Source organism: Gopherus flavomarginatus, chromosome 3 (genome assembly GCF_025201925.1).
Source record: "Gopherus flavomarginatus isolate rGopFla2 chromosome 3, rGopFla2.mat.asm, whole genome shotgun sequence".
NCBI lineage: Eukaryota > Metazoa > Chordata > Testudines > Testudinidae > Gopherus > Gopherus flavomarginatus.
Window position 1 is genome coordinate 215,110,009 of NC_066619.1, and position 21,778 is coordinate 215,131,786.

General features: G+C 39.8%; 1 protein-coding gene across 4 annotated transcripts in view; it reads left to right on the plus strand.

The window, feature by feature from the left end:
- Positions 1-21,778, plus strand: part of GALNTL6 (polypeptide N-acetylgalactosaminyltransferase like 6) — a 980,583-nt gene that overhangs the window by 930,912 nt on the left and 27,893 nt on the right. For all 4 annotated transcript variants that reach the window (XM_050945337.1, XM_050945338.1, XM_050945339.1 and 1 more), the window contains exon 10: positions 9,112-9,333. In XM_050945337.1, the coding sequence (XP_050801294.1) occupies positions 9,112-9,333 (222 nt within the window). The remainder of the gene's footprint in view (positions 1-9,111; positions 9,334-21,778) is intronic.

Genomic DNA, 21,778 nt, shown 5'->3' on the forward strand with positions numbered 1-21,778 from the left:
GTAAAATGGGCATCAAAATATTTGCCTATTTTAAGGAGTTGCTGGTCTTCATGGCATGGGGAGTAGAAGGGGTAAATAATAGTCTGTATCCAAACTCTGCATGCACTGCATAGTGCTTGCATGATTTTCACTGCAAGATGTGATTACAGCATGTAACTAAGGGTGAATAAAAATAACAAATAGGATATTAATAGCAGTGGCAGTAAAGCCACACGTCAAAGTGACTTTCACCAGCATATAGAAAGCAGTTTGAGTTTCTAGCTCCTTACTCTTCCAGTAATGCAAATAATATATATCACTAATTCTATCTGAATGAAATGCAAACATTTCCAGAGAGAAACATGGCATCTACTTTGCAGCAGCAGCAGCACTACTATTACTACTGTATTTAGGATGAAAGCCGGATTAATATCTGTCTTCTTGCAAAAAGTGCCATGAGATTTTTAATGAATGTAACAGTCAGGTCCTCTGTTTTATTTCACATCTGAAATACAGCATCTCTGATTCTGCACTGTGGCTTCCAACTCTATTCCAAGGCACTGATTTCAGAGCTGCAGAGAATCCCTGAGTGAAGGAGTGCCTGTGTACTATAGTGATTGACACACTGTTGACACAATAATCTAAAACTAGAGTCTAGGATAAATAACCAATGAGAGAGAAAAGCCTATTGTAATAAGTAAGATACGCAATCTGCTTAAGAGGTCCTGCTTGTGACTGCCAGCTTCCTGGAAAATGGTCAGATTGCCAATAGAGCAACAGGAACTGGTTACAGGACTCAAATATGATACAATAGCTTAATATTGACAAACCCAAAGTGCATGGATTGGGGATCAGGCTGGTATATGTGCAGAGAGTGAGGTAGGCACAAAGGAAAAAAATGGGTTACGAAGGTGAAATGGCACAAATAAAAGCCTTGTACTGCTTTACAGCCAGAGGAAAAAACATTTTCTGCCTAATAACAGCTGAAGAAATTAGAAGCAGAAATAGTATTTTTATGATATTTTAACAACTGTCTAAAAAGTCAATTGAAAAAAAATCCACAGGATAGAACCATGCAGTTTCATGTACCATGAGGGTTCTTTGTCTTGCTCATAAATACTGTTATTCCAATCTGGCATGTCATCCCTGTCTCTAAAACAGGAAACTGTAATATTCCTGTTTGTTAGGGACTGATCCATTTAAACTTTGCTTCTCTGGAATCTTGACCAGCCTGTCGTGCTATGCAGCCCCCAGCTGTTAAGCAGTCATTTCATTCCCAGGAATAAAGTCTCTGCTTTTGCCCAGCTGAGTTGCCTGAATCACCATAATCGTAATATCACACAGGACTCCCCTAAACATGTTTAATGAAGAAGTATAGGGCATTTGGTGGGGGAGAGCAATCTGTCAGCCACGAAAGAAAAAAAACAGGAACTGAAAATGGCCCAAAGATTCCACCAAGAATAGCAATTGAGTAAGAAAGTGCACATTTATCTCTCTCTGAGGCTGTGTTGAACTCTACCTTGTGTTGAAGTCCTGAATTGTCCAAAGGAAGTGAAAGGGGGAAAGTAATTTTAGCTTAACAAACATGATATGTAAAATTATTTTTAAAAAAAAGCATAGAACAGAGTCAAAGAACAATTTGAAGCGAGTTTGCCTAAATTAAAAGAACTAGTGATTAAGGGTTTTCAAGGCTCCTAGTGGGATCAGTGTTGTAGCAACAAAGTAAAGTGTAATTAAAACAAGATGAGGTTCATGCCTGGGACAACTGGATACTTTGTTTTGATTGCTCAATTTCACTGGAGTGAGATTGCCAACACTTTTGGAAACATCAGTGAGCTTCATGATCACAACTGTCTCCATCATACACAAGCACATATGCATGTACCATGACACCACTGAGCTTTCTTCATCCTTATCCAGAAAATTGTTCTGACCAGACATGACAAGGAGAGAGACCCAGATGACATTATTATCTTTGTTGCTGTGCCCTGAGATTCTTGCTGCTTCCCTACCTAACATGTCAATTCCTAACCTCATTTTATTTCTATGGCTTTTTTAAAATCTTTCTATATTTGCTTTCTTTATTGAATCTGGCTTAACCAGCCAGATCAAATCTAACCTAGAAACACTTCACTGTGATCAGTTTGGCATGCTGAAAATAATGCTGTGTGCTGTATCTGTATTTTTCCAGTAGCTGACCTACAAGCCAGAAACAAAAGCTTCATTTTCCTTTCTTTTGCTATCTTGTACTCCCTCTCCCCTAGGTATGTATTGTAGGAGACAGGATCACACCGTAAAATAGAAATTGAGGACCCAAGATCTACCATGCCACCCAAAATTGACTCTTCTTCTTGACAAAGATATTTGATGCCATTTGAGAGACTGTCACACTGAGTTTCCATTTAAAAGACTCTATAAATGGGGAGAGAGGGACTAAGGGAGACATAATGATTTATGTGAATTTATTTATTTTTTGTTTTAAATACTTTAACTTTTTTGTGTGTCTAACAAATAGTAAATGAGTGTTTAATTTGGTATAGAACAAGCAAATTTTGTTCCTGTCAGCAAAAACCCTGAACCCCAGATCAGTGCTTGTAGAAATCTGCATGGAACATGGAGGGAGAAGCACAGGTTGCAGGAGGGAAGAAGGTACCAGGTGGTCAGTTTGTATACACATAGCTAGGATAGTATCAGAGGGGTAGCCGTGTTAGTCTGGATCTGTAAAAGCAGCAGAGTCCTGTGGCACCTTATAAACTAACAGACGTATTGGAGCATGAGCTTTCGTGGGTGAATACCCACTTCACTGGATGCATGTCAATGAAGTGGGTATTCACACACGAAAGGTCATGCTCCAATACGTCTGTTAGTCTATAAGGTGCCACAGGACTCTTTTTGCTGATAGCTAGGATAGTTCTCTTAATAAAATATCCAATTTAGTTTTAGAACTATGGAGTCTTCTCATATTAATACCCAGCATATGGTATAAGGAAACAATGCTAATGTTGTAATAAAAAAGCCTATCTTAAAACTGTAACTTCTTAAAACCTCCATTTTTAATGGGTGCATTTGACTGGGAATGATTCCTAAGTAATGCAGCCCTACAACACATGGGAGCAGCAAATACCTGTTGCCCTCCCCTTTTCCAGTCAGTCCTCCCACCATTAACTCCTCTCTCTTTCTCTCTTTAATAAAAAAAAAAAAAAGTTGTTTGATTTAAGCAAGTCTCATGGTTTCCCACCAGCAGCCATTGCAGGTAGGTTACTTCGGTCTAGAGTTGGATTACTTCCTGCTTGCCTAACATTGTAGGTGAGATAAAGGGTCAGAAAATCCAGAGAAGTGGAGCACTGAAAGTGGGGTTCTCATTGATGTATGTTCTGCTGCTGCTGGGCTGCTCTAAAAAGCTTTCGGGGGGGGGAGGGGTTTGAGAGCTGCCACATGACCAATTTACTGTCCAATATATTAGTCAGTCACAGAACCAGAATCTACCACTTTCCAAAGCTTATGCATTTTGGAATGGCACAAATATTTTTTGCTTGGAAAAGACCCTAATATGGGTCCTATAAACATTTACAAACAAACCGTTTGTGTTACTTTTTTAATATATGGTGGGAGCTTACTCTAGTTTTCATAAGAGCAAACATACATTACTGCATTCAAGTCAAGGTATTAAGATTGATTGCTTTGAATGTGTTTTTCAGCATTGGACTTTACTCCTTTAAACAAAACGGTGTGTGGTAATTATTAAGGCTATATTGTCAGCATGTGTAGAGATAACCAGGATAATGAGCTCAAGATTACTTGATTCAACAAACCTTCTTCAGAGCAGTCAAACTATGAGGAAACTGGTTGGTATTATTTGAACATTGTAATTGACTACTTCAGAAAGAGCTTCCTACTGATAGCTCAGTCTAGGGAATAAAGTTCCATACACTTACTCTAAAAGGTCTAGACCCTCTTTAGTTTGAAGCTTTGTAGCTAGCTAGTCAGTATTTTGTGAGATTTTGTGTATTTTAAATGGGAATGGTTCAAATATTGTGGAGTAACAACTGGTCCATGGCTAAGGTTGCACACTCCTACAAAGTTTGGGCCAAGTCAGTATCTTCAGCATCTTAATGTTGGACATTATTATGTACGGAAAGGCTACTTTAGGCATTTTTAGAGATTTCAAAAATGTATTGGTGTCTCTGGCCACTTAAGTGGTGTTCAAGATAGTGCTCTGTCCCTGTTTCTGGTTCAGTCGAAAACCAAGGTATTCTGGGCTTTATTGTTATAGCAGGGGAATGATAGGTTGGGAAGCAATGCATACTGGGAAGAGATATATGACAGAGATGTATGATTTTGCCATTTCAGAGAGAATGGAAGGTAAATGGGCAAGCTGTTGGGTCTCTCCAGACAAGGTGCCAGGGGTGTGGGGGAGTTGAAAGAGTTGGAAAAGAGTCTTATAAAAATCGAAGAGTTGGGGTAAAATACCCTGAGGAAAGGTTGGTGGTGTGGGCTAGAAAGCCAGAGTCTTGGTGGGATCGTAGAGAAAGACCTTAAAAGATTAGGTGATCCTCTTAGGAAATTCACTGTTTGTGGTTTTCCACCAAAAGACTATGAAAAAGCCAAATAGTAAAGGTTGAGTGGGATTCTGTGCATGGAAGGGTGATGATTTGTCTTGGTGAAGGACCATTTGTGAGCCCCTGCACCAACAAATGGAGGTTTAAAGGACTTCTTTTGGACTTTTATTTTGTTGGACAGTTGTTGCTTCAGAAGGGATGGAGTATATTTAGTTAAGCCAGAGATCTAGACTACTCTACAAAGGAAGGGGGAAACTGAGGTAATAGCTACATTTGCTATTGAAGAGAGAAACCACTGCTACAGTTATTTATCAGTTTCCTCCTGCTTGGTATCCTGTACAGTAGGACTCCATGGTACTAAGTCAATGATTGGATGGAATAATTTTTAAAAAATAGTATCATGCTACTTTTAAAACTGTAAAACACATCTAAAATAGTTTTCCTTTAAAACGTGGGATGAACAGAATACATGAGGGGATGACGTGCTATTGTAAAGGTTATACTAGCACTCATGGTTTTGCCTCTTCTGATTAATGTGGTTAAAACTTAGTTTGGCTCTGTCTACACAGGCAAGGGCAAATAGTATTCTCACATGGCTGGGAGATTTCCATGTTATAATGTTCCTCAAAGAGAGTCATATTGCCTTTGTAGCTGTCATTCTTCAGATTTATCAGATTTATATTTCCTTTTGTCATGGCAACACCCCATTCCCTTACCATTGAAAGCTAATTTCATGTAAATTACCGAGGAGAATTGTGTTGCTTTGTTTCCGATGAAATAGCAACAAAAGTCAACCTTGTGTGGGGCATAAGTCATTCAGAACAGGGACTTCAGCGTTGTGATTTCTTAAACTGCCTTAATTGCACATGCCCCGTTCTTCAGGTTTTAATGTGTTTGCTTCAGAGAGACAAAGCACATAGTAACTTATCTTACAGCACCAGCTGAATGTACTTCATTTGTGCTGTATCTCACTGTCTTTGTATTCAGATAAGCCTTATTAGTTCTGAGATATCTAGGTTTGTGCAGATGCTTGAAGCAAACTAAATTAATAAAATTCAGGAGAGTGGTTTTCAAATGAATCTTGAAAGCAAATCAGAATAGGAATCAGGCTCACAAATATGCAGAGACAATTCTGAAAGGATACATTACCTTCTGTTGCTGATTTTCAGATGTATATTGTCCTCTATCTTATTACAGAACATATCAGCATCTCGCAGCTCTAGCATTCTATAAACAGAACATTAAGCGGTTTGAGGATCTTGTTTTTACAAGCAAGGCTATAAGATTTCTTTAATGTCAGAATGTCACCCAATATGATGTGTGTATGGTGGTTTTGTTTTGTGTTGGACAGCTATGAAAGTGCAGATTTTAACTTGACAGGAAAAGATAAGGAAAAACAATTAGAGAAACTTCTGAAAAAGGGGCATCTGTGAAGATGCACATTATGTGTGTAAGGGGGAGAGATGAATGTACTGAGTTCATACCCAATGCTGAACAGAGAATATGAACTCTGTGGGGTTTGGTTGTATCAATTATCTGTTGCCTTCTTAATCTATAAGATCTCTCTCTGAATCTGTCAAAACAGTTGAACAGAGAACCAGGTAACGTATTTTATTTGGACTTTCACAAAAGTCTTTGTCAAAGTCTGTCATTCAAAATTGCTTTAAAAAAATTGCCTAGTCATGGGCTGAGAAACTGGCTAAGACACAAAGCAAAAAAATAGGAACAAATGGTCAGCTTTCATCATGGGAGGTTAGCACCAGGTTACCACAAGGTTTCATGCTAGGACTGGTGTTTAACATTATTTATTATATGAAAAAGGAGGCAAAAGTATGAAAATTGCAGAAGACAAAATTATTCCAGTTAGTCAAGATTAAAGAAAACTGAGAGAAACTTGAGAGGTATGTAACAAAGACACACGAATAGGCAACATAATGAATGCCGACAAATGCAAGATAATGCACACTGGAAGGAATAATTTGAACTACTCATACTGTTTACTGGGTTCTAAACTAACTAACAAAGGAAAAGACCTGGGTATCATAGGGAACAGCTGAATGAAGACTACTGCTCAACATGGAATGACAGATAAGCAAACAGAGGTTTAAGATGCAGAAAGAACACGATGGAAAATAAGGTGTTCAATAGGCAAAAGACCCACCCCTATGGAGTGTATTTAGGGCACTCAGTGTCACAAAAAGTGTTCAATATCTCAGTGGTTTGGCCCACAACTTACCAGTCTTTGTCTATGGCTTTTATTATGCACTTTAGGATGCAAAGTTAGACAGCAAGTCTGTGTAATGTGTAGTCATAATAGTATACTTTTAGACCCTGACGCAACAAACTGTAATAGTACATACTTAATCCCTGGCCTACCTAAATGTACTGGAGCCAGTGGTGTCATTCACCAACATGATCAGAGGGTTTTATGAAATAAAAAAAAAATGCAAACCACTCAAAAAATATTTAAAGTAGCATTCAAAGGTCTCTCACAAACCCATGCATACTGCAGGGTCTCTGTACATTGAAGGGGTCAGCCTCTACTCTGAATGTCCTGCTTTTTGACAGTCAAGATTAAAATCTGGACTGAGCCTCATTCACATGCAAATCTCCCTTGCCCCACACAGATGGGGGAGTCTCAGTTGCATAGGCAGTGGCATTCTAGCCCTAGTGAATTGCCTAGGTAGCACCAGATTTCACAATTGTGATCCATGCAGAAGAAGGGGAGAGGAGTAGCAGGCTTGGAACCAGGGAGTTACTGGGGTCCAGGTCGCTCCAGAAGGGCCACATCATCCTCTCACCAGCCATATGAAAACTATCCAGAAAAGGTAATGCAACCTTAACTTGGATGGCTTTTGTTGTGACAGAATTCTTTTATGGCAGGGGTCTCAAAGTCCCAGCCTGCGGGCCATCTCTGGCCCGAGAACCTCCCCACTTCGGCCCACCGAGGAGAGATGCATGCAGGCACACTGCTGGCTCTGTCTGCTGCAGGCGCCACCCTCTGCAGTTCCCATTGGCTGGGGGAGAGGGATGCAGATACCATCAATAGTTGCCAGGCAGAGTCAGCCATGGGGGCAGCCTCACTTTTGTCCACAATGAATAGAAACAAGTTAAAATACCAAACACAACTATCTGATGCACACCTTGCTGCAATCCTGAAGGATTCAACTCCTCGGTCACTGAGGTCAAACATCAACAAACTGACAGAACTGAAGCATTGTCAGGTGTCTGGCAAACACTAAAAACTCTCTGCAGTTGAAGACTTGTATTAAGTTGTATGACGGTTTTATATTTCCAAGAAATTTGAAATAAAAAATACAATATAGACTTTTTCTTTTCTGAACACCATCTTCAGTGACATTATTGGCCCACTGAGAGGATTTGAGGACTGGCACTGGCCCTAAGGTAAATTGAGTTTGAGACCCCTGTTTTAGGGGAAGCAACTTACTCAGAGACTTTAAGGCCAGAAGGGACCCTCTCGATCATCTAATCTGACCTCCTGCACATCGCAGGCCAATGAACCTCACTCATTCCTGTAATAAGCCCATGACCTCTGGCTGAGTTACTGAAATCCTCAAATCGTGGTTCAAAGACTTCAAGAGAATCCACCGTTTACTCTGGTTTAAACCCGCAGTTGATCCATGCCTTATGCTGCAAAGAAAGATGAAAAACCCCAGGGTCTCTGCCAATCTGACCTGGGAGAAAATTTCTTCAAATCCCAAATATGAACATGAACAGGGTCAGTTAGACCCTGATGAGATTCACCAGCCAGACACCTAGGAAAGAATTCTCTGTAGTAATTCAGAGCCCTCCCCATCTGGTATCCCATCTCCAGTCGTTGGAAATATTTGCTAATAGCAGTCTTCAACTGCCTCCAAGCTACCTGAGCAAATACCCATGCAAGGAAAGGAAGTGGCTTCATTGCTCTGTTGACTATCCTAAGCTCATCCTATGCAGCATTACTGGTTACAGACAGTAGTAGTTTATGTAACGTTGTGTATTCAGAATTCATCCTACTTCTGAATATATTAATAATGTGAGTTGTGTGTAACTAGAGAGCCTACGCAGACTTGTTACTAAGCCTATCTTTGCAGATATGTCACACTGGCTTCTGAAAGATTGTGGATATTTTGGGGCTTTGAAGGAAATGCATTGTTAAAAAATTGGATTGTGTGTAATATTTTACTATACGAAGCAAAACTCCAATTTCAAAATTCAGCTGCATCAAAGCTATGGAAAAACAACATTAGCAAACAAGTGAAATAAATGGGAGTTCCACATTGAGATTCCAGTTGAAATAATTAGCTGAATTTTTACTGTATTTGGTTAATTAAATCCCCATTCAGCAATTGCAGTGAAGTACTAAAAAAACAAACTGCATGAACCCATCCATCTAATTAAATCATGTTCCTAACAGTGTTTAATTCCAAAGAGGTTTATCATTTATTTAATACACCACCATCCAAAACATGATAAGATTACGAGTCAGGGTTGGTTATTTTACTTCCAGTGTCAATTATATCATCTAGTCAAAGCATGGACAGGTTAATGACTCTTTCTTTCTGCTTCACAGAACCTGAAGCGTGTGGCTGAGACATGGATGGATGAGTTTGCAGAGTATGTTTACCAGCGGCGGCCCGAGTACAGGCATCTGTCAACAGGAGATATCTCAGCCCAAAAGGAGCTACGAAAGCACCTTAAGTGCAAGGACTTCAAGTGGTTCATGGCTGCAGTGGCATGGGATGTCCCTAAATATTACCCTCCTGTGGAGCCCCCACCTGCTGCCTGGGGGGAGGTAAGGAATACCCAAGATAGACCAAATTTAACAGCATGTTCCATCTTGATTGCAAAGCAATTTGGTATAACACTGAATTTAATATAAATTTACTGGAACTTTTTACATTATAACAAAGCCCTTATGAAATGAGATTTAGCTCCTATTACTAGTGGTGTCATTAAGGGAGCTTGTAGTGACTGGAATGATCTATGAAACTGCCACTAAAGTAAGAAACTGACATGTCTGGTGATGTCTATGGCTGTTCCTGGTATAATCCCTTATAATCGTCTGTGCACCATGATGTGCATGCACAACAAGGACAAGAGGTTCAGAAAGAACAGACCGTCATTACAGCATATTACAGGATGGCTTTGAGAATCTGATTTTTAACAAGGGATGCCTGAGGTCAGTGCACATTTTTATATGTGTAATTACAAATTGCATGCATAAAGTAGGTATCCGTTAGGTACCTATAGTGTTTTGTCTGGTCAGATTTGCACATGCAAATATAAATATGCAAAAATGAGTGGGGTTCTTTTCCTAAAAAAATTGGCCCATCTTGCGTCAATCTATGATCTGATTGCAAGTTGGCTTTGGTTAGTGGTATCACAGCTGGAATTTAAACAAAAAGGAAATAAGGAGTCATACTCTAATATTATCCCGTGCTGGGGTATGTGTCAGCAGGTTGCTGGTGCACTTCTCAGATACATTCTGCCTTCAGATTTATTCCTCTTATATCAATAGCCTACTAAAGCACACCTTGTGGTGACAGGCTGTATTAGAAATAAATCAATACACATAGGCTGTAGGGAAGCATATAATCTATATGTCTTTTTGGAAAAATTGCACTGGCCTTTTACATCTTCCACCTTAAAGGAGAGATGCAAAAGATATTTTTTATTTTTTACTATGGTTTATAAAGAAGGGTTGACTTTTTAACATATTTTTCTGTCCTTTTTTTTTAATAACTTTAGAAGTATCAGTAATGTCAATTCTAGTCTTCCCTGGATTTGCTAGAGGACTTCTTGAGGCTCTCAGATTATAAGATTTTACACATGAATTGAAGGAATGAAAGTGTTTAAATTGGAACAAAGGTTTTTTGTGAGGATGCCAGGATAGTCTCCAAGAGGGGAGATCCAGCCAGTTTTTGATCCCTTTCTCCTGAGAACATTTTAAACTAAACCAATTTTTTTTACATCTTGTAGCAGGACTTTAAAAATAACCTTTCAGATTACAGTAGCTTGGGCCTTTGCAGTCTTATTTTAGCCCCCAACTACAGTACCTCAAAGTACTTCAAGGTGCCAGTGCCTTGACATATGCAAACTCCTGATACAGTGAATTCTCTCATTTTTGTTTTTTCTCATTAACATTTTGTTTCATAAACTTCAGAGGCAACAGAAAATTAACAGAAGTAGTCAGGGAAGACCAAAGATCAGTAACTCCCCCATGTCCCTCCATCAACACCCACCCTCAGAATGCCTCTGGCACTGCAGGACTTTGAACATGTGATATATACCTACCTTGCCCTATTGTACAATCCTCACTCAATGCACCAGAGAGACAAAAAGGACCATATCCAGACCTTTGACATTCAGATATTCATGCTTTACACAGAATTATTAATACACATCTTACATGATACACTGTCTGGAGTGGCTCATGACTGTGCATACCAAGCTCAGGGCAGACTGTCAAAAAACAGGGCAGACACCCCAAACTGGTGGTACGTTCTATCATTAGATTTCGCCAAACCAGTAATTAATGTCAACTCCTGAATCACTATAGCAGTCTTACCATGGAGTTATGGACAGATCCCTTAGGCTCTCTAGTTTGCCACCCAGGCAAGCTGGACTTAGTGATAAATGGTCACTTACATGAAAAATCACAAAATATTCTGGTTGCACCAAATCCCAGGAGACCAGTCACTTACCCCAGATCTTGGAACTTAGATCTCACACCAAAGACCATGCTAATAGCCAATTCTAGAGTAAACTAAGGATTTATTAACTAGGAAAAAGAAATGAGAATTATTTATAGTTTACAGCATGCAAATAAGTTTGTCTACATTTCAAATGGTGACAGTTATAGTTATCTGTAAATTCTAAACATCTTTCAGGGCTAACTCTTGCCAAGCAGCATGGGGATCTCTTTGCTTATGTTTAAGAATCTTTGCCCCTCAGAGTCCAGACATGGAAGAAAGATTCAGTTTCTCCTGTCAGGGATTTTTATCCTTTCCACTCCAGAGTCTAAAGTTATGCATCGGTCTCTCCTTCCTGGAAGGATTTAGGAATGCAATCAACAAAGTCTCTGTCTTTTGATGCTACACAATATGTCATTTGCCTTCAGTTGGCCATGGACGAGCACTTTACCTTAATCAATGCTTCTTTTCCTGTTTGGTGAGTTACACAGTTACAGAGGTTTATATAGGTCTGTCTCATCTTACGCTGGGGTTACGTTCCGCGGTCAGTGTGTAAAGCGAAAACCACATATAGTCAAAATTACATTGAGTGTAATGGCGGGTGGAATCGCCTGCACTATAGGAACAGTACTTAAATTGTTGTTTTTCTCCTTTTTTGTTTTGTTTTTGTTTTTGCCAACCGCGTAAAGCCAAATTTGCGCATGTTAAATGCACGTAAGATGTGACAGACCTGTAGTGCAAATACTCAGTATAACTTTATACCATGGGCTGTAGAGATTGTAAGTGAGATAAATATGTGCAGCATTCTACCAGCATTTCATAAAATCTAAACACATCTTTATCAACTTAACATCTAATATCTATTTTGATAATACTAACGCACAGTAAGCAAGACTGGTTTCCAACTATGCATTTGTGAGTATTCAGTGAGGGCCTTGGCATGAGCTGGAACCTGGTCTGCCAGCGTCACAATGATATTAAGGTGTTTTTAAAATGAATTATAAGACTGTATTATATGTATCTATTTTTTCTATTAAAAATACGCCCAGACACCAAAGACTAGAACTGAGACCCAAGGCTCTCTCATTCCCCTAAAATGTTCCATCTGTAAACTAACCTAAGCTGAAGTTTTTTGTTCCTGCTACTCTATATTTTTTTAGACTTTCCCATTCCTGTAAAGTTTTAATTAATTCGTCAGCGCTTTTAAGAGACTTTAAGCAAACTTAAAGGCCAATGGCTGTTATTATTAGAAATTGAAAGGAGGAAAACAATCTGCTCCTTATTACTTTAGAAGAATCGAGCAGCCAGAAAAACCTCACTGGATGTGCACATCAAGAATCTTTTATGGGACATCTGTGCCAGGATGGACAGTCATTCACTGCCTTCTCCCCTTGCACTTGGAAAGGATTTACATCTGTTTCCCTTGCCAGTGTGAGACAGGGTAAACAATTAAGTCCTCAGACAATCTCTGGCTCCAGCATCTTAATACCTAACTAGTGAATGCTGTGTGCAGCCTTCTTTTTGCAACTTCTGCCTTCTTTTTGCAAACACATCTGCTGAGAATTTAACTAGTAAATGTCTTGGCAAACTCTATTCATGACAGAAAAGAAGTAAATTAAATCAACTTTTTATCACTCTTGATGTTGCCTGATCTTTGGGAATTAATTGTGCCACTGTCCTATGTATGTGTTCCATCTGGTATTGTGCTCTGAAATGCATGCAAAATGGCAGTTGTATAATGGACATGGCAAAGACTTAGTATATACTGAGTATATTACTATTAGTTTTGTATCTGGGCAGGAGGATAACACCATTTTTACTGCTACCATGGTAAAAATGCAAATTAAAAGAGCTTAGTTTGATCCTTGTGATTGTCCTGGATTGCCAAGTATGTGCTACCAGTTGAAGTGTATGTCTACTATCCATTAAATGAGGCATAAACACTACTTTTTCTTAAAAGAAATGTAATTTCACGCAGTGTTGGTACTTGAAGTCTTGTCCAGTGAAGTAAAAAATGGTGCTGGGTGGGTGAGATTTGTCATGAGAATGATTTTATAGTTTTAAAACTTAGATTCAAAGTACTTATGGTCCAATTTGTATTTACAATCATTTCAAACTTTTAATGTTGTCTGTGCGAATGTATTTTTTAATACCAATATTACAAACCGGTAAGTCTAATGTTGGTACCGGGCAAAATAGTAGAAACAATAGTAAAGAATAAAATTGTCAGACACATAAAAGAACATAAATTGTTGGGCAAAAATCAACATGGTTTCTGTAAAGGGAAATCATGTCTTACTAATCTATTAGAGTTCTTTGAAGGGGCCAACAAACATGTGGACAAGGGGGATCCAGTGGACATAGTGTACTTAGATTTCCAGAAAGCCTTTGACAAGGCTCCTCACCAAAGGCTCTTACGTAAATTAAGTTGTCATGGGATAAGAGGGAAGACCCTTTCCTGAATTGAGAGCTGGTTAAAAGACAGGGAACAAAGGGTAGGAATAAACAGTAAATTTTCAGAATGGAGAGGGGTAATTAGTAGTGTTCCCCAAGGGTCAGTCCTAGGACCAATCCTATTCAACTTATTCATAAATGATCTGTAGAAAGGGGTAAACAGTGAGGTGGCAAAGTTTGCAGACGATACTAAACTGCTCAGGATAGTTAAGACCAAAGGGGACTGTGAAGATCTTCAAAAAGATCTCATAAAACTAAGTCATTGGGCAACAAAATTGCAAATGAAATTTAATGTGGATAAATGTAAAGTAATGCACATTGGAAAAAATAACCCCAACTATACATACAATATGATGGGGGCTAATTTAGCTACAACGAATCAGGAAAGAGATCTTAGAGTCATAAAGGATAGTTCTCTGAAGACGTCCACACAGTGTGCAGTGGCAGTCAAAAAAGCAAACAGGATGTTAGGAATCATTTAAAAGGGATAGAGACTAAGACATAGAATATCTTATTGCCCTTATAAAAATCCATGGTACGCCCACATCTTGAATACTGCATACAGATATGGTCTTCTCATCTCAAAAAAGATATACTGGCATTAGAAAAGGTTCAAAGAAGGGCAACGAAAATTATTAGGGGTTTGGAATGGGTCCCATACGAGGAGAGACTAAAGAGGCTAGGACTTTTCAGCTTGGAAAAGAGGAGACTAAGGAGGGATATGATAGAGGTATATAAAATCATGAGTGGTGTGGAGAAAGTAAATAAGGAAAAGTTATTTACTTGTTCACATAATATAAGAACTAGGGGCCACCAAATAAAATTAATGGGCAGCAGGTTTAAAACAAATAAAAAGAAGTTCTTCTTCACACAGCGCACAGTTAACCTGTGGAACTCCTTGCCTGAGGAGGTTGTGAAGGCTAGAAGTATAACAGGGTTTAAAAGAGAACTAGATACATTCATGGAGGTTAAGTCCATTAATGGTTATTAGCCAGGATGGGGTAAGGAATGGTGTCCCTAGCCTCTGTTTGTCAGAGGGTGGAGATGGATGGCAGGAGAGAGATCACTGATAGATTCATAGATTCATAGACTCTAGGACTGGAAGGGACCTCGAGAGGTCATTGAATCCAGTCCCCTGCCCTCATGGCAGGACCAAATACTGTCTAGACCATCCCTGATAGACATTTATCTAACCTACTCTGAAATATCTCCAGAGATGGAGATTCCACAACCTCCCTAGGCAATTTATTCCAGTGTTTAACTACCCTGACAGTTAGGAACTTTTTCCTAATGTCCAACCTAAATCTCCCTTGCTGCAGTTTAAGCCCATTGCTTCTTGTTCTATCATTAGAGGCTTAGTGAACAAGTTTTCTCCCTCCTCCTGATGACACCCTTTTAGATACCTGAAAACTGCTATCATGTCCCCTCTCAGTCTTCTCTTTTCCAAACTAAATAAACCCAGTTCTTTCAGCCTTCCTTCATAGGTCATGTTCTCAAAACCTTGAATCATTCTTGTTGCTCTTCTCTGGACCCTCTCCAATTTCTCCACATCTTTCTTGAAATGCAGTGCCCAGAACTGGACACAATACTCCAGTTGAGGCCTAACCAGCACAGAGTAGAGCGGAAGAATGACTTCTCGTGTCTTGTTTACAACACACCTGTTAATGCATCCCAGAATCACGTTTTTTTTTTTGCAACAGTATCACACTGTTGACTCATATTTAGCTTGTGGTCCACTATGACCCCTAGATCTCTTTCTGCCATACTCCTTCCTAGACAGTCTCTTCCCATTCTGTATGTGTGATTCTTGATCATTACCTGTTAGGTTCACTCCCTCTGGAACACCTGGCATTGGCCACTGTCAGAAGACAAGATACTGGTCTGGATGGACCTTTGGTCTGTCCCAGTATGGCCATTCTTATGTTCTTATGTAAAATGGTGACCATGAGTAAATTTGTTCTGGGCTTTATAGGTCCTGCTTTCAAGATCCTACAGGACAATCATCCCGTTTTCTGATTCCAAACTTAAATGTTAAGGTTTGGCTCTGTTCTGCTATAGGGCTTATTTAATATTCAGTAAGTCTGTCTGAGATTGCGCTCATGCTAAGTCATGGGGCCTGAACCCACTCCTTTCTGGCCCCCACTGAGAATTCATTGATTTGATAGAACCACTTTACAACAGTGATGGGAAATCCCAGAAGTGAAACACACTCTGAAATTAAACCAAATAGCCTATATGAAAAAGCATCAAAGTTTTAGGACTGACTAACTCTCTTCTCTCTGAAAGAGAGACAGATGTCTTTTTAGAAGTGTCTGCTTCATATCCTTAATGACTTTGAGTCAATCTCAGTCCATCAGTTTGTCATATTTATGTTGTACAAAAGCAATATAACATTCACCCAGCCCCATATTGCATACTGCACGGTTTCTGCACCACTCAAATTCTCTCATCAAGGTTAGTGTCAACCTGTGATCCACAGTCCCCTGCTTTCTCGGTGTTTCATTCAGGCTGTGCTTGACTTCTTTTAACCTGGCCTTTTCCTTTTTTATGTTTCTCACAAAGAAGAGGACCTTTTAAGTTACTGCATTTCAGTTAATATGAAAGGAGGCTCGTTGCTTGGCATTCAGTCTGTAGATTCTGATGTCTGAAAGATTATCTAACATATTGTGCTCTCACATTAATAAGTGTAGTAAAGCCAGTGTAAGTACTTCTTACTTAAAAGGCAGAGGGTGAACAGGGGCATTCCCATTTTTGCACCCATGTGAATGCTGTTAATGTTCTCTAGGAGAGACCGCCACTATGGTATTCAGGGCACTAAACCACATTGTGTGAAAAGCATTCTGTAAATTGGTAGCAATTGGAAGCCTCTTATGATGCTGTATTGAATTGCCATGACCCTGACTACAGAGTCAGTGTACCATCTTTGCTATTCAAGGGCAATATATCATTTGAACAGATTATTAAATTGAGCAGTAGTTCTGACACGATTTGCCATTCATTTCATGTACCGGAGATAACTTGAACAGCTCATTTTAGAACTCTGTTTCAGACATTTCCTGAATCCTAGACATGAATTTGCAGTTATTAAATGTCATTAGACTGGTATTATTCCATACTACCACATAAAGTTGTTTTTAGATTAAGGTTACACATTCAGAAGAGCACTGATATTTATTTTGCAGTAGATGTTTTCATGACCTTCAGTGCACAAAACTGAGATCCAAGTTGCCTTAGAGACTGCCTCTCCCTTTCTGACTCACCACACCACTTGCCTTCATCAGGAACACTTAAGCATTCTGGGCGAAATCATGGCTCCACTGAAGTCCCTGGGAGCTTTGCCATTGACTTCAGTGAAGCCAGGATTTCACTCTGTCTCAGTGAAACTCAGGAGAGCTGAAAGCTAAGCATTGCTTTTAATATTTAAAAGGGGTATTAGTTTAGTAATATAGTTGTCTGCAACTCTTCGGACTAACTATCAGCCTTGGAAAGACAGAAGTTCTTCGTCAATCTGCACCTGGATCAAATGCTTCTGTTCCAAGTATCTCCATTGACGGAACTCAGCTTAAAGTAGTGGAGAACTTTAAATACCTGGGTAGTGTCATAATCAACGCACGAATATCCAAAGCAAGCCAGGCATTTGGCTGTCTGCGTGTCAAAGTTTTAAACCACCACAACATCCGGATGTCAACAAAACTGCTTGTGTACAGAGCTGTTGTTCTCTCATCTCTTTTGTACGGGTGCGAAACATGGACACTATATAGGCGTCACTTCAAGCAGCTTGAAGCATTCCACATGTGCTGCCTCCGCAACATCATGAAGATCCGCTGGCAAGACAAAGTGCCCAATCTCGAGGTCCTCAAGAGAGCCCAGATGACAAGCATCGAAATGATGATCCTGAAGTCACAGCTACATTGGACTGGTCATGTCAGCCACATGGATGCCAACAGAATCCCCCGCCAGCTTCTGTATGGTGAGCTCTCCCAGGACATCCAGCACATAGGTCGTCCATGGAAACGTTACAAGGACACCATCAAAGCCAATCTGCAGTACAGCAGTATCAAACCTAGGGACCTTGAGGACGCCGCCAGCAACAGAACACAGTGGCGTGCAACAGTTAGAAATACCTGAATCGCCTTTGAGGAAGACCGCTGCTGGCATCTACAAGAGGCACGCGAACGACGTCACAGAACATCAGCAGTGCACAATCCACTGACCGCGAACTTCCCATGCACCATCTGCAGCAAAATGTGCACCTCTAGAATTGGCTTGTACAGTCATCAGAGGGCACACCATGAGACCAACAATAGATGATCTGCACAGATTTGTCATCATCAGATCAATGGACTACCAAGAATAGTTGTCTGTATTGTTAACTAATCAAAGGCAGGAATTGTCACTATATTAGCGCTGTTTATCTCAGTAGCATCTTTTTCACATAAATTAATGCAAATTTCCTCAAAGGGGGAAAAAATTTCATGTTGGGTTTTAAAATAGATAAAGGAATTTAATGTGTGACTAAACTACCCTGTCATTATGCTGTAATTATTTTTTTTAAACATAAGAGACACTGACTTTGTACATTATCAATTCTAAATTTACCAAGTGTGGGGAAAGCATTTAAAAAAAGATTTTCAAAACTGCTTACAGGGTTTAGGAGCACAAAACCCATTGGCTTTCTCTGTATTATGTGCTTCTAAATCCCTTAGTCACTTTTTAAAAAAAAAATCTCTCCCTTAGTTTTGGTCTTGTCAGGAGAATTTGGTGCCACTAGTAGTGGCAAAGGCAGTTTGCATAATGTGCTACAACTATGGGCTGTCAGCCTGTGTTTTGGAGCAACCTGTGTCTTCATGATGAGCAGTTACAGAAGATGCACTCTGTCTGGAATGTCCCCAGTCAAAGTGATCAGCAGTGCATTGTCACTCACACCCTCTGTGAATAACATCACATGAGTTATCTTCACAGCTAATCAGTTAGCAAAAATATTCAACAAATCTGCTGTCCATGTTTGGATGTTGTAGCAAATACGCAGTGGGAGTGGCCTCTCTTCACTCCTGATCACTTTTTTAAAGTGTCTGCACTATGCAGTGGAACTCTGCAGCCGCATCTCTCTCCCCCTCATTCTCAGTGCCTGGGCCCATTCTCCAGATAAGTTCCCCGACTCCAGTTTAGAAGACTGTGCTGTTAGATTTCTGCATAGAATCCTGCATGCTACTTAATTCATAGCTGCAGTTCTGTCCGAAGGATTCAGAGAACAGTGATTCCCGGTTTCTGTTCTCGTCTGATAGGGGCTGCTGTCAGAGTGCACAAGCCATTTAAAACTCCCCTATGCTTTCATGAATGTAAGGAGTAAGGACTGTGAATCAAATCATGGCAGAGTATTGACAGGAGCCTGCAAAGAGGCAGAAAAAGAAACCACTTCCTTTAGAGAAATATTTTGTGAAAATTGTGTTAGAAAACATTGATATTTTTCATGAAAGGGGCTACAAATTTTAAAATTTATGAAAATGTTGGTTTCCTTAATAACAAATCTTCTTGGAAAGAATTTGTCTTTGAAAATAGCATTTTTGCAGATCAGCATGGTTTTAACTGGCACATCCAAATGTACGTAGTAAGAAAAAATGTCTGCTTGCTTCCACCCTCTGCCTCATCCACTTATTTCCAATCCGGACACCACCACCCAAACCAGGATAAAAAGAGAAGTTCTTGTTTAATCTTCTTCCGTATAAGAAAGGGGTTACAATATAAAGGAAAAAATCCTTTAAATGTCCTTAATATTGAACAGTCTTCTACAGAACTGATTTGGGCTTGTTCCAACAGCCAGGAAATAAATATGCCTTTAACTTTCACAACATATTTAGACATTTTTAGCAACCTAAAGTTTATCAACCAGGTCTTTATGAATCTTAACCATTCAAAGCCTGGACCAGCACAATGCTTACTTAAATCACAGGCTTCCACCAGTATTTAAGATCCCATGAGTCAGCTTTCTCTACAAAGTGCAGGGTTTTTTAATAAATATCTCTACCCAAGAGATCTGGTGAAAAGTGTAATTGTAATTCCTCTCATTGATTACGAGAAATAGGGAAATACTTAAATTAAACATTTGAAACTCTAGATTGCAAAACTGAATATTCTAATATTTGATAAATAACCTAATAGTAGTTTGTAGTGGAGCTGGCAGTTTTGACACTTTCTGCCAAAAATATTTTGTATTTACAATTCCCCCATTTTATGGAGGTGCCCAAGAAGCAATTACATTTATCAGTTATGGTGGAGAATATTGTTTTTGCATAGCTAACAGACTAATATCCTTAGCTTTAGACAGTCATGGTACAGAAGATTTAGCAAGGGATGATGCCCCCTCATCCTCACTTTTAAGGCCTGCACGGCTTAAACGTCTTGCCTCTAAGGCTTTCCACAATCCAACTTTGGCCCATGTTTCAGATTTTGTTTCATGGCATGTTCCTCCTTCCATGTTTCCCTCTATGTACTGAATGACCTCACAATCCAGTGTGCCAAGTCCCTTTCTTCTCAGCAAAATTCTTCCTAGGTATTTGTCTACATTAGGAAAGAGGTGTCTTGTTAACATATGTTAGCTAACAATTGTTAAAATCCTAGTATAGACAAGACAAGTTGTAGCTTAAACATGTTAGCTGGTCAAGGAAAATCTGACTCCATCGCTAGGCCCATGGGGAGCCAGTGCCTGCTCTTTATGGCCTGGACACTTAGGGTATGTCTATATTGCAATGAAGAACCTGCAGCACCAAGTCTCAGGGCCTGAGTCAATTGACTCTGGCTTGCAGGGCTAAAAATTGCAGTGCAGATATTCAGGTTTGGGCTGGAGCTCAGGCTTTTAGACTCTTCCCCTCTACCCCCATAGGATCTTGGAGCCCAAGCTCCAGCTCAAATGTCTACACTACTGTATTTAGTCCCACAGCCAAAGCCCTGTGAGCCTGAGTCAGCTGACCCAGGCCAGCCACAGCCATGCTGCAGGTCTTTTATTGCTGAGTAGATATACCCTTTAAGCAAAAGGAGCTGGAACCTACAGCAGCATAAGTTCCTCTCCATCAATACATTGTTTTTCCCAAGTGCAGGAGCAGCAAGGAAAGCAGGGAGAGCCAGGGCCTGCAAGTCCCCAGACTCTTAGTAGCCTCCCCTTCACTCCTCTAGCCCACAAAAGCTTATGCTCAAATAAATTTGTTAGTCTCTAAGGTGCCACAAGTACTCCTATTCTTTTTGCAGATACAGACTAACATGGCTGCTACTCTGGATCCTCTAGCATTGGTACCCTTTCTGGGGTTATGCTGCATGAACTCTATTTAAGCCCTATTTAAGTGTTTTTGTCCCAGCATGCACTGTGATGGTGTTCAGAATCTTGATGTACATTAAAGCATAAATACAAAGTTTGCAGTGTTTTCTGGATGACAGCATTGTTTCCACCTGCATCAAATTCTAACATGGAGGATTTTAAGGGCCAGACTTCTAAAGGGGCCTCAATCAGGCATTTGTTTCTGTGTCTACATTTTTGCCCAGACAAAACCCTTCAGTGCATTTTTTTAAAGCATACTCAGCTGTGTGTAATAGAAATTGGGGGTGAACAAAGTGGCTTTGCATGTAACCGTTCTATCTTTTGTATGTATGAGTATTAGAATCTGCCCCTTTGTATTTAGGAGGCTGTTCAATAATTGCATATGTACAAATGAGGAAAACTTTTTGAAAATTCAGACTTGCCATTTTTTTCAGTAGTTTTAAATCAAAGCCCAATAACTTAGAAATGCTTATTAGCCTGTTTTTGGAAATGGGGGACTCAGATGCATGCTTCCTTAATCAAGAAAAAGCAACAACAAAGCTACACACTGTCTGAGACTTCCTGCTTTCCTTACCCTGTTATACAAAAGAATCTTGTAGGATTTGCAGTCAGCATGGTGCTCATTCTCTGTAGAATATTCCCTGCCATTCTGACAGCAGTTTGAACAGCTCCATTCAGTTTCTAACAATGGTGAAGGCCGCATAGAAGTACCACAAAGCAGGTGTATGAGCCCCATTGAAATGCTTTTATTATCAAACCCTTCTCCCCACCCCAAATAAAAT